Source organism: Chondrus crispus, genomic scaffold, assembly GCF_000350225.1.
Source record: "Chondrus crispus Stackhouse genomic scaffold, scaffold_271, whole genome shotgun sequence".
NCBI classification, from domain to species: Eukaryota; Rhodophyta; class Florideophyceae; order Gigartinales; family Gigartinaceae; genus Chondrus; species Chondrus crispus.
Window position 1 is genome coordinate 76,772 of NW_005179154.1, and position 13,569 is coordinate 90,340.

General features: G+C 52.3%; 3 protein-coding genes; 1 reads left to right on the forward strand and 2 right to left on the reverse strand.

Moving 5' to 3' along the window:
* Positions 1-108: 108 nt before the first annotated feature.
* On the reverse strand, positions 109-4,031 carry CHC_T00005200001 (hypothetical protein). XM_005716573.1 is given in 2 exon segments: positions 109-161; positions 162-4,031. 1 exon segment carries the CDS (start codon positions 4,029-4,031, stop codon positions 162-164), a length of 3,870 nt encoding a protein of 1,289 aa, XP_005716630.1. The 3' UTR covers positions 109-161.
* A 686-nt stretch (positions 4,032-4,717) lies between these two features.
* CHC_T00005201001 (hypothetical protein) lies at positions 4,718-4,825 on the reverse strand. The gene has a single exon (XM_005716574.1). The coding sequence runs from the start codon at positions 4,823-4,825 to the stop codon at positions 4,718-4,720; it is 108 nt and encodes a 35-aa protein (XP_005716631.1).
* A 2-nt stretch (positions 4,826-4,827) lies between these two features.
* Positions 4,828-4,917, forward strand: CHC_T00005202001 (hypothetical protein). The gene has a single exon (XM_005716575.1). The coding sequence runs from the start codon at positions 4,828-4,830 to the stop codon at positions 4,915-4,917; it is 90 nt and encodes a 29-aa protein (XP_005716632.1).
* Positions 4,918-13,569: the final 8,652 nt, after the last annotated feature.

Below are 13,569 nucleotides of genomic sequence, written 5' to 3' on the forward strand. Positions count from 1 at the left end.
TATCTCCATCTATTTCCATTCCGCATTCCGCATTCCGCATTCCGCATTCCGCCCTTTCTCTTACACTCCCCCACCCCCTGCGCAGCCCCCAATAAAACACCGCTCACACTCTCCAAGTCTCTTGTTTTACTCTTATTGTTTTTCTCTTTCACAAAACTATTCTACTTCCCTTCCCCAAACTTCACCCCATACTTCTCGCACGCCAGCTCAAACGCCCGTTCAGGCAAGCTCTCCCGCACCTGTTCCACCACCCCATCCCCGGCCCTTCTCACCCCGACACGTCGATGTCCGCACAACCCCTCTAGAGTCTTGAGCACCGATTCCAGCAGCCCCGTCTTCCACACGAACCCCTCCCCAGAAATCGCCGCCCGTTCAAATGCCTTTCCAAGCTGCACGCACCCCATCTTCGCCACCCGCACGTCCGCCACCCCGCCCCCGCCTCCCTGATTCATCGCCCGCATGATCAGCCCCACCATCACCTCGGGCGAGAACTGCACCTCGAAGCTATGCATCACCCGCCCGGCCGCCAGCCGCGCGCTCTCGCTCCCCGTGATCAGCAGCCCCAGCGTCCGTCGCATCACGTCCTCGCGCTTCTCCAGCGCCCGCTGCAGCATGTGCGAGCTCCCCTCGCTGCACAGCAGCAGGAAGAACAGCCCGTCTAGCGCCTCGCTGATCACCCGGTGGTGCCCCTGACGGATGTACTCGCCCAGCACACCGATGCACTCGTCCGCCAGCCCCATACTGATCCGCTCCCCGTCCAGCTTCTGGCACGCCTCTCCGAAGCCCTTCAGCGCCTTGCAACGCTCCTCCCATGCCCCGTTCTTGATCCGCTTGGCTTGCTTCAACCACTCTGCCACTCGGCGCGAAGCCCCCGACATCCCCTTGTTGTTGTTCGCTGCCCCAGTCTTCTTCATTGTCGCAGACTTGGATTTTTCAACTTTCTTCCCGTTCTGTGGCGGTGGCCTGGTGGACGCGGGCCGCGCTTTGCACACAGAAGGCGGACGAGACGTTGCTTTCGCGTCTGACGCGCCCGGAGCAGGTTGGATCTTCGCCCCTGGCATCAGCGAGCGCCGCACCCTTGGCGCGTGTGGCGCACTCGGGGGAGGTTGCATTTTTATCCCTGGCATTAGCGAGCGCCGCGCCCCTGGCATTGGCGGTCGCGGCTTGCCAGACATCAGCGCAGGCGCCATGTAAGGCGGCCGTCCCACTTTTTTAGCCACGCCGCCAGAGCTGTAAGGTACCCTCTGCGGCAGCCGTCGTGTTACGTCTCCCTTTCTGGCCTCTCTTTTCTTTGGTGGGTCCGAGTCCTGCGACCGGATTGCAACGTCGAACATCATAGAACGCCGAGCAGTCGTCCTGGCTATCGACGCCTTGTTCGTCTTCCAGCGCGGCGGGAGGGCTGTCGCGTTGTGAGGCCGCTTGGCGGGGACGCCCTCTCCCTTCGAGGGCTCGGCCGGTTGGGTTGGGGAAGGCATGCTCTTGGGGCGTGGTGCATTGCTGGGTGCGATCGAAGCCATCTCTTTTGCTGGTCTCAACGGCTTTCGTTCTTCCATCTTGGGGGCCTTGTTAACCTCTTCTGTTTCGAGCTTGCTGATTTGTTTAGGGTCCTTCTCTGCATCCTGGTCTGGGTCCTTTTTTAAGACAGCAGTCGCGTCAGAGATGGCACTGGCAGGACGCGCATTCTCCTTCTCGTTGGCAATTTTACCCGTCAGGACCAAGTTGCCCTCCGGGCCGTTGCCCGCTTCTTTCGGCTTGTCTGGGCTGGAGTACACAATTACATCTTCTACTGTGACGTTTCCCACCGAGGACTCACCTTCCCGAGACGACTCTCCTTCCGTCGTGCATATCGAAGTAGAAACGGGCTCGGGTGATTTCGCAACCACTGGTGTTGTTGTCGGAATTAAGGTACGGAATGAGGCTGGTTTTTCGACCTCCTCCGTGAGGGATTGCATGCTCATCAGAAGCTCGATTTCGTCGCTCATAGATTCGATATGGTCGTTTGGGTATTTTGAGGTTGCTGATACATCTGCGCTTGGTTGCAGAGGTGCTGTAGGTTGCTGCTTTGCATTTGTAGGGTCGTTCCACGGCACATTCACTGCCTCCATCTTACTCCCCACGAAACCCTGCGTCACAGATGCGGTGACGACTTGTGGTTGTGGTACGGTAAACTGTGGTGGGCTTGCGTTCATGTTAAGGATGAAGGAAAGGCGTGCCTTGCGAGGGTTTGCCGGAGAGTTGACTGCCTTGGGCGATGGTTCTTGGATTCCACGGTCACCACTACCAACACTAGAAAGCGACACAAAGTCGCTCTCCTCACCTTGAGAGGAAGGCTGCTCAGTATCCACTTCCATTGGGTCACGTTTCGGTGACAGAGTTCGGGCTTCATCCGTAGATTCTGAAGAGCCCTGTAGAGACCGATACATCCGTGACGCGATTTCCATTGCAGTCTCACGAAAAGAGAGAGACTTGCGTTCTTCGTGGGCAGTAACAAAGCTATCCCCTGAAAGAGTGCGCGGGATACCCTGAGTCTGCAGTCGGGGGGTAGAGTGCGGCTTTTCAGCTCCAGAGTGCGTGGATTCTTCTAGTTGCGGGCTTACAGGTAGTCGGCCGGCTTTGATATCAGCTCTAGAAATGGGGGAGGGCGTGAAGAACTCAGTATCTTGCCCATCTTTCTTAGCTTCGGATTGCGCAGAACTGGATGAGCCGGGTGATGCAATACTACTAGCTTGTTCTTCAATAATAATAGCCCTAGCAAGCGCGGCTGGTACACTTTGTCGCACCTTTTCGCGATGGTCTGTGACTCCCCCTGGAGGACTCCCTTGAAGAGTATTCTTGGGATTCATAGCCATTGATCGGCGTGCAGGACGACGGATAGGCCTTGACACAGGGCGACCAAACTGTCGGTTCAAAACTGATCCTGCCTGAGGCATGCCATCCCTAACCTTTGGAATCGAAATAGGTCGTGGAGGGAGCCCCGGACGATTGCTTCCTGAATCCACTGCACGTACTTGGGGTCGTGGGAGTCTTACAGCTGTTCTTTGCGTCCTTCCGACCCTCGATGTCGGCAAGCTTGAGGTTGTCGTTGTGTGCGATGTGACTGCACGTCGAATAGCAGTTGAAGGAGATATGTCTGCTGACTCGACTACGCTTTCGCTCGTAACTCTCTGCGGGTGAAGACGCTTCGCGGTGGGCGGATATCTTTGAGGAGCAAACTTGAAAGTACGGCCCGGGCTTCCAGGAGACTTTCTTTGCTCAAAGCGACCTCCAGCGCTCTTCTCGCTCCATGGGGAACCACCCTTCTCGCGTGCGATAAGTGCTGTAGTATTGGCAGGCATTTCATTGAGGAGTTGACGCGCACTTGACCTGTCAAGGATCTCTAACTTGCGCCAGTTCTCTCGCGAAAGAGCGCGCACACGTTCATCAGAGTCTTGACATCCCCGGACAATAGCCCTCTGAATACTACCCATGATCGGCTCAAGTCCCGCCAGACAATCCTCAACCAGTACCATACCGAGGAACTGAGCGGCGGCGGCTCGTTTCAGAGAGGACAACTTGGAGTTTTGCACGTACTCGCAAAGCATATTGACAATATCAGGAGAAAACCCCGTCACGCCGTGTTCAAAAAGGGCCTTTCCCGCTTCGAACGCGCTTTCCCTAATAACAGCTATCGACACACCTGTTTTATCCAAAATGGGACGTGCCAAAGTATTCCCGACAGTATCGACGAACAGTGGCCCGAATACCTCAACACATTGGATGATGCACTGACTTGCTTCCCTCACGAGGGTGCTTCGCGGAGCCGCAATGCACGTCGCAAGCGGTTGTCCCACGTCCCGTAGCTGACGAAGAAACTCATGACGAGCCTGACTATTCGGTCGCGCCACGGCGTCCGACTTTGCCGCTGCGGTGAGGGCCTTTAGAGCGTCTCTCTGGTCCTCCCATTCAGCTTCGGGGTCGCGGAGAGTGGCCAAGACAAAGGGCGGAAGAGGGGATTCGTTGGATGACGGAGGGGAGACGCCGCCGCGCGGCATGACGTTCAGGTTAGAGCAGCGGTGAGTCTGATGATTCTTGTTCGCTGGGTACAATGCGGGAAGAGGTTTTTCGTTGTGCTTGCAAGGAGGAACGTGGTAGTGGAAAAACAAAAGTCGTGGTTGAGCGAAAAGGGTAGGGGGATATGAAGCTGGAGCTTATCTCGAGGGTGGAAATGTGAATCGCGTTTGGCGTTGCTTGAATGTTCAAAATTTCAAACGCTGCGCCGTTGATCAGTGTGACAAAGTTTTTTCTCATTGGCCCTCAAACAAGCCATCCGTTCCCCATGCTTACAGAGTAATTTTCTGTATCTGCGCCATCCAGCAAGGACGCTTCAGCAATCGCTTCTCCAGCCACGCTTCTCTGCCACTTCACACGTTTTCATGTGTTCCCTTGTACTGTACAAGTCGAGGTCTCGACTGCGTATGACACGCCCCGACTACTCCCTACTTTCTCACCGCTCATCCAGAAATCTTCATAACGCATCGACCACCGCACAGTTGGCATCGCCGCGAGACAAGAAATCATCTACCAACCAAAAACAATCCAGAGACCTTCGGAATAGCGCTTCATTCCTTGCTTAGTGGAGAAAGAGTGATACTAAACACCGAAATGTGATAAAGCAGTATCACAAACTTGTTATTTGTAAAGAGAAGGCCACAAAAAAAGCATTCCTCGACTACATACCTCATGATGCAGCTGGTTCCCTTGACCACTCATAATACATCTGGTGCCTAGTTCTGGATGTCTGAGGACTGCAGTTATTCTCGTGACACAACTGTTTTTTGCCTTCCATGTATGAAGAATTGCTCAAAGAACATCTTGTGGAATTCGAACAAGCCTTGCGGCATCACTTTTCACCACGTCCAAAACTCAAGTAAATGTTGACATCCGATGATGAGAGACTGTGAACTTACAGACATCAAGTGCTTATGATATGATGGTCGTTTTCAACCTCCAGCTAGACTGTCATGACGACAAGTGACTTCATATGAGGCCACTTTTCAACTTATTTTTCTCGACTTTTGCCAGCTCAGTAACAAGAAAAGAGATACTTTCACTGCCGTAATTGACTTCTGCGTTGCAGAAGAATGGAGTTTGAAGAGATTTGCATTTCCTTTCCATTCGTTTCCCGGATGCCTGAAAAAGAGGCTTCTCGAGCAATCTTAAAACGCTTTGTGTCAATATCTTCAAAACCTGAACGCATGTTTCAAACGTCAACTGGATATAACAGATTCGAAGTCTTCCTGTATATTCACAACTACTATCCCCATGTTTCGCACGATGTTAATGCCGAGGCATGTAAGCTTATGAAATGGTGTCCAAATTTACGGGTCAGTCACATTCTACAAGTGGTAGATCATGTATGATAGTGGATGGCTGTGAATGACTGGCCCCACATCTACAGACCAATCAAATCGTTTCGTCCCACATCTACATCTCGACCAATTAAAACGATTGGTCCCACATGCTTACATCATTAATGTAATGTTTGGCCCAGTATACTCCCCAACTCGAGCACACACTCGCAAACAGACCTATGAACCATTCGCCGCCTTCCCGGCCGCCGCCGTTGTCTCCAAAAGCAACTGTTCCGACCATCTCCACCTGCCTCTTTCGCCATCCGACCATCCCCACCTGCCTCTTTCGCCATCCGACCATCCCCACCTGCTGCTTTCGCCACAGCCCGGATCCCTGCGGCACCAGACACACTCTTCGCCGCATCCTTCTCGATGGCCGCATAATGCCCGTCTCCCTTCTTGCCGTCGCCCCCAGTCTTGACCGTGCGCCCCTCGTAACGCATGCGCCCGCCCGTCCGCCCACGTCCACTGCTCTTCCTCGTCCCCGATGTCGGGGAACCAGCAGGAGCCGCGCGACATCGTCCTCAGCGCCCATATCCAGTCGTTCCGCGACGTCGTCTGCGCAACCTACCACATTGCAGCCATCTTGCCAAGCCCGCTCGGCCTCGGCCTGTACGCCGTCCCGACTGACCACCTGCAGCAGCCGAAGAGACCGCTACCGTTGCTCTACGTCTCCTCCGCCGTCGCCCGAGGCGGCGCCCCGGCTGCGGGCCTGCAACATTTTTTTCCGTCGCGCACAGGTGAAGCTAATGTTGACAAAACGGTCGACGATATAGATCGATTTCTTCCACCGTAAGGATCGCGAGGCTTGGTGTCAACGGCAAGAGGTGATGTAGCATGGACTGCGACATCCCTTGGTACTTGTCCTCCACTTGATGAGAGAACATTGCGCTCCTCGACCCTTTCATCCATGTCCCACTTGTTTCCATTTACGTTTCCAGGGTGACTGTACAGTCTTGCTCCACTGACAGCAGTCCATAGAACCCAGTGCTTTCCCAGCAGGAACGCTACACACACGATGAGGATACAGAGCAACATGTCGGGCTTCAGAACGGAGGAATTAAAGTCCTGTCGTTGCTCTACGTCTCCTCCGCCGTTGCCCGCGACGGCGCCCCGGCTGCGGGCCTGCAACATTTTTTGCCGTCGCGCACAGACTGCGAGAGATGTTGCCTTGGTAAATGTTGAGATTCATGGGAGGATTATTTTGATCATCATCAACCTGCCTTCGTCAACACAAACACCCACCGAAACGAAACGAAACCATCCTCCAAACCCACTACAGAGTATACCAGCCCCTCTCACACATCCGCATACTGTATCCAAAAACAACCCAGAAACCACCTTCAACCCACATCCACCGCACACTCTCGACGCGCTGGAGGGACACAGGAACCGGGTTTGCTCTGTCGCGTGGTCTCGGGACGGCAGTCGTATCGCCTCTGGAGGGCTTGACGGGACGGTCCGAATCTGGAACGCGGAGACAGGCGATGCCGTTGGCGACGCGCTGGAGGGCTGGGTTCAGTTAACTGTGTTGCGTGGTCTCGGGACGGCAATCGTGTCGCTTCTGGAGGAGATGATGGGACGGTTCAAATCTGGAACGCGGAGATGGGCGATGCCGTCCTGTTCCTAAACTACACTAGCAAAACATCGTCCACACTCACTCACGCGCTCGCTCATCATCAGCCAAGCGGAGGAACACGTGCAAAAGCACCCACCGCCGCTGTAGGGCATTTTCGACGCTGCTACAAGACAATACAGTACTGCACAATACACAGATGACCCGCCGTGCCCTTTTCTTTCCCGCGAATGTACCGTGCGTCTTCTCTCCTCGACCTCGCCTTCGCCATCGCCGAGCTCTCTTTTCACGCGGCGCATGCTGTAGATACAGTAGCACCTGAAGCTGTCAGGTCATGTTCATGCAGCCTCTGCTAGTACAGTATCATCGTATCGATAAGCCCGCAATACATACTGCATTGCACTGTACTGTGCTTAACACTAACAATAACTCAGTCAAACGAAAGCGCCCAGTGGCATCTATCTACAGTATTTTCCCCCTTGCTTCAACGTGACGCCTGCACCACCCTTCGCAGTAATGCCTGCACCACCCTTCGAAGTGATGTCTGCACCAAATTTCGCACACACACGCCCCTCATCCTCATCATGCTCGCCTGCGCGCCCCACCGAGAATCGCTTCCTCTTCCTCTCTCTCTCTGATATCAACATCCCATCCTTCCAACGAAGCTCCGCCATGACTCAAGTCGCCCTGCAAATCCACCGCATGATCTGCATGCGCTGCGTGGCCTCCGTCAAACGTGCATTGCAAACTGTCCCCACAGTTGACCACGTCCATCTCGATCTGCATCCGGCATCGCCCGTCTACGCTTCGCAGGTTCCGACCTCGATGTCCTTCTCCATGCCCTAGAAAACATGTTGGCGGCATGCACGCCGCCAAGGAAGCCACCGTCCTGTCCGCTCCGCCTGACGACGTGGATACTGTTTACCTTTACAAAAAGTGATGAGCCCTTGTCTCACGACGTTGTAAGTCCACTGTACGTACTACAGTACTCTCGAAGAAAGCCGTATTATGAAGGGAAAATGAATGGCGTAGAGTGGTTGACACGGGTAGGAAGGTCTTGCTGAGGTTTGTCAGCAGGTTTGGGTTTCTTTGTCGATATGCTCCCCCTACGGCGTTCTTCTCCTGTGCGATGGTTGCTCCAGTGCCCCTCGTTTTCTTTTTTTGGATCCGCGTCCCGACGGGTTACCATTGTTGGGGTTCCCAACAAAACCATCAGCCTGTATTTCGTACGAGTCTGCAGCGAGGGTTATACGACCCGACAATGCTGCTAGAGGTGCGCGGCCATCGCTCAAGTTCCGCAAGCCATGTTCGAGATAATCCATCATCTTTTGTAGCACGTCCGTCCCGAGTTGAAAAGCTAGTTTGTGCATCTGATCGAATAAACTTTTCCCGTTCGCCCAGGAAATGTGCTGCTACTCCTGTCTCCTATCTTCTCTCCACATCTGGTCAGGCGATAATTGAATTTCATCCTCGGCGTCTGCATTTTCACGCATAGACTGACTTGCACCAACTGGAGTTGATGCGCTTCCATTCCTTCTCATCGCATCCTGCAAGACTCCCTCCAGGACAGCCCCCACATCATTATTCAAACCACGGGCTCTCCTCAAAGCCTCTCTCATTCTTTCCCGCTGAACAGCTATCTGTACGTCACTCCAATCTTCTTCGCTACGGCTCCAGCAGGGGTGGAACATATACTCCCACTCGATTCTACGCCCCACCACTGAATTCAAACGTCGCTCCACATTCGCTTTCTCTGCAAACACGATAGCTACTCGCAGTAGATGGGGACATGGTATTCTTGTCGATCTCGACCATCTGCAGCTGCAGCAATACCTCTGGGAGCCCCCCAAATTTGCCACTGTAACGACGTAGCTCGCAATTTCCTCGTCGGGGCTTTGATTGAATCCCTCCTCCGGCCTCCGTCCTGATTCCTCCTCGCCCCCCAATTCCTCTTCGTCTTCACCTTCCCTTCCACCGCTACGTTCCAATATTCCTATCGAACTCTCCCGTTCTCGTAATGATGTGAGATTGGGGTTGTGTCGGACTGCATTTGAGAGAATATGCATTGTAGGATGTGCGTATGTTGGGGGTAAATCGTCTCTTCTTGGCGATATGTGGTCTCTTGAACTCGCAGATGGACGCCCTATGACTGAGTCAGACGTAAATGGAACAAAGTTTTGGGATGAGCGTGCTCTATTCGATTGTACGGAACCCCTTGCGTCATTTGCGTTTCTCCGACATGATCTACTGCCGGCTGCCTTGCCTCTCCCTCTGCCCCGACGTGATGCATAGTGAACGATTCTTCGTTCGCTACTAACATTATTCCATTGCACAGTAAATCGGGTAATTTGAATTTGAGAAGAGCTGGGGTTAGGCTGAGCGGTACCAACCGGAGAGATTGTCTCACTCTGCACCTCGGGTGTTGTCGTATCTGCAGTACGCCGTATCTCCGATAATATGGGAACTACCTCATGAGGTGCACTTTCGCCCCTATTTGCATGTCGTTGTCTTGCAGCAGCCCGAATCACTCGCCGTGCGGTCCTCAAAATCGGCGGCTGTAATACCGCGATCACGCTTTCTGCCGCACTGTCGATTTCGACATTTGTCACGATGTAGTTTGCAGCACTTTTCACGCACTTGTGATAGAACTTTCGCTGCGAGTACTTTGTGTACGTCATCACAAATCTTCGTAGCTTTCCAGAGGTTATAGGCAGTTGTGATCCACACAACATCTTTTCCATGCCCTTGTAATCGCTTTTCGATTCCTGTTCACGTACTTTCCATCTCGCTACCGTTACACGCCGCATTTTCAGTGGAACCTCAGCCAACCGTACCTTCTTCACAGACACCAAATGTCTGTATCTCGCGTTTGACGATTCCACATACCCGCTGCCTTGAAAGAGAAATCTCGGTTCACAGGCCGACTTGTTATAACAATCAACAGTGATGTTGGCGTGCTTGTGATACAGGTATTTGTACCAATCCGGAAGGTTAGCAACGTGCAGAGCAAAATATTTCGCCTCAAACCTTGACCGACGAGAATGAAAAGACGCCGATGTGCTCGATCTTCGCATAAGAAACAAATCATCGTTCATGTGTTCGTTCAAATCCCGCCTCTTGATCTTACAAACGTATGCCCATACATTTTTTAACTGGTTCTGGTTAAGATGCCAGTCGTCAAGCGTGAGATATGTAGTGGGGAAAACATCTCGACAAGCCTGCATACATGCAGCTTGCTGGTCCAGGGATATCATGGAGGGGTCCACATTACAGCAGTCTTTGAAGCAGTTCAGGAGCCAGACGAATGTTTTGTGCGTTTCATCAGCCAGAAACCCCATGAACACTGTGCACTCCCGACCGTCGTTGGTTCGCGCGCTCATCGTGACCAGAACCATGGAGTACTCGTTCCCATTTGCTTTGCAATCTATGCAAACCCCCGGCAAGATGCCAAATCGCTCGTAATCTCGCCTCCAATGCGACAATCCCCAACACACAGACTGAAGCGCGCCGTCATCTCGTCTCGTGACGTAAGATCGGCTACCAACATCGCTATTGCGCAAATCCATGAGCGTATGAATCAGATCATTGCAATCAAGCTCCTTCGGGCTTCGTTTCGACTCCAGCCACTGTATTCTTCTCTGAAGTCCTCTTCTGTCAATCATAAAACCGTACTTGTCCTCCAGAAATCGTACGGCATCCTCAAATTTGATATGGCTCCCGTGATGCATATCATCTGCCTCCCGAATAATTTGAGTCGGCATTAGTTTTCGAACCTGTGAGACTTTCGGCCCATGATTATGGTCACAGCTAGAAGCGTTGAAGACGTATTTGTTAAGAGCTTTGCCGTCCTCGAGAATTTGCAAAGTCCGTAAGCGAAGAATGAAGCCGCAGTCTTCCACACATTCCAACTTGGATGTTTTCAGGACTCGGTCTTGATCAATTCTTTCCGAACCGATGTAGTCTGAATGGCGGACTACCATCGGATAACCAAAGCAGTCGCAAATGTATTTGAGATCGCGAAGAACGCGCTTCCCGGGCTCGTTGTGAGGGACCGAGCCGACGAATCCAGTTATGACATGTACCATGTCAGACGTTGGAGAATCAACTGGAATGACCTGAACTGCAATGGTGTCACTGCTGGAAAATTCCAGTTCGGGAAAAGAGTCATCCACGTCCCCGTCGTCTGGATCCAGTGTTGGCAGCGGTAAGCCTTCGTGCTGAGATGGGCGGACGACCGCAGTATCTACGTCACCAGTGAGTGAGAGTGAATGATCTCTACGGACTTCTCTTGCGGATGGAATAGCTGAGGCGGTAGACTCAAGCTGTGGGTATAATGGCTGTGATAAATCGCTTGGGAGTGCTGAGAAGGAGGAAATGCCGCAGTCTGGTAGAATGGATGGTTCGATGCGATCACCTATTCTGACAAGTGGTGAAACCACTCGAGCACGCGAATGGGAATGCTGATGGGGAGTGATTGAGGATTTTTCTGGAGTGGGTTTGGCCATGCTACTCGTCACTGACGGGAATAAAATAGCTCTCCATTCATGCAATGAGCGGCGGTAGGACTCCAATCTGCGACACTTTGTGTGTGTGTCTGTCGGGAAACGATTCCTGGAGGATGATTATGGTTCTCGTTGCCACTCACTGCCCACAAGCGGTTGAGGTAACTGTGGCGGTACAGGTTGGTGATTTATTGAGCTTTGCAACCCTTTCTGTGCTGCAAGAAACGGTATCGAACCCTGACCATGAATTTGTTGCCATCTGAGAATGCTTCGTGGTCACGGATGCCGATGCTGAAACCCTTCTCAACTTGACCTGCAATGTATTCCATCACGTGACGAACATCACAGTTGGATATGACACCTTTCGAATCGACAACTGGTTCAGTTAGCGGGATCCCACTCTCGATAGCGGTCTCCCTGTCGGAGAGATATTGAGGCACATCGACATCACCTACTGCGGTTGGAATTTTGTGGTGATATTCAACGCGCAAGGGCGGCTCCGCAGCTGCAGTGAGGAGACGGCGAGGGTTTTCTGATCTTGGATTATGAGCGGAGAATTGAGATGTGGCGGCAGGAGGCACATCGTTTGGTAGGCGAGGAGAACAGGATGCGACTGTTAAGCAGGCTTGCGTGGCTCCGATTGCTTCCGGACTTTGAGAAACGCATGGAACTGATACAGGGAGTGCCGAAGCCGGTTTTGATGTGGAATTTTTCCCTTCTCGTTGTATCTCTGCTTCCGACGCTGGATGATCAATGGTCAACGCGGAGCGGTATTGAGGACGGAGAGATGATCCGATGGTAGGAACAGAACTGATCTGTGAATGTAGCGCAGAGCTATATTGAGTATGCGCTGGTTTGAAACCTTTGGCATCGATTTTGGGTGGGTAGCAAGTGGTGTAGTTGTCGGTATGGGATGTTAGACATGGTATGTCGGGTGCTCGCTTGCACTGTATGTCGGACAACGGAGGTGAGTCGATGACGATAACGTCATTTTCCTTGATAACGCTTTGGCGGAGACGTGTTGGCGCACTGTTTGAAATATATTTCCATTGGTTGAGCTCGATCGCGGTTCGTGTGGAGTTTGTGGGGCATGACTGCATGACATCTCGAACACCAGCAAACGCAGCGACACAACATGAGCGACGATACTTTTCCGTAATTTTCCGTCCACTGTATCGGGAGTAGTCCTCAGCAGGCAATATACCGCGAGAAACAGCACGTTTTGCCACTGCTGCTATAACATAAAAGCCACAGCTGAAAGAATCCCTTTGCTTTTGAAACCGTATAGTCCCTTGAAGAATGTAGTTTGAACTTTGAATCGCCCAAGTTGACGCTGGATAGCACAACTGGAGACCTTTTTTCACCAGATCTAGACAGTTTCCACCAAATTCACCGCTTGGAAAGGGAGTCCACCCAAGCGAATCCCCGAAGTATATATTTCCTGAAACAGGATTTCGCGCTGCGCTGTCACTCTCCATGACTGCATCGATAACTATCATACCCCAATGGCCTCTCTTGCATATGGGAATAATGGTTAATGAGCACTCGCCTGCAGTAGCGCTAAAGTTTTGACGAAAGTATCTCATGATCCGCTCGGGAGCGTCTGAAACGCTTTGATGCCGAAAGTTTCCTAGTAAAGCACCAAAATTGAAATGTGCTAGCAATATGTGGGGAGGTAGAGTGAGGACAGATAAGCCGTAATAGACAAACATACTCTCAGACATGTGACCTTCCCATATGTAATGAAACCAATAATCCTTTGGTCGACGCTCATAATCAGAAACGACGGCGTGTAAGAATTGGCGCATGACTGCTTCGTCGCTTTTTTGTGTGAAGCAATCGAGTTCTTTGCATCGTTGAACGATACCATCTATGCCTAATTTTCGTGATACCCATGGCGGGAGGCATTTGGAAACTGGGACACATGGTGGATGCATGATGTGGGAAGTCGTTGAGGAGAGGACGGAGTGGTCAAGGTTATGAACGTGGACAGTTAGATGAGGAAATCTGAGAAACGCTGGTTAACATTGTCGGTGAAGTGTGGAGTGTCAAGGGGATGTGCATCGGAAGTGGGGTTCGTCCTATCCCCATTGTCTTAAAG

Excerpts from the sequence above, each read along its gene's own strand:
- CHC_T00005200001 (XM_005716573.1), bottom strand. The coding sequence starts at position 4,031 with ATGCCGCGCGGCGGCGTCTCCCCTCCGTCATCCAACGAATCCCCTCTT.
- CHC_T00005201001 (XM_005716574.1), bottom strand. The coding sequence starts at position 4,825 with ATGGAAGGCAAAAAACAGTTGTGTCACGAGAATAACTGCAGTCCTCAG.
- CHC_T00005202001 (XM_005716575.1), top strand. The coding sequence starts at position 4,828 with ATGAAGAATTGCTCAAAGAACATCTTGTGGAATTCGAACAAGCCTTGC.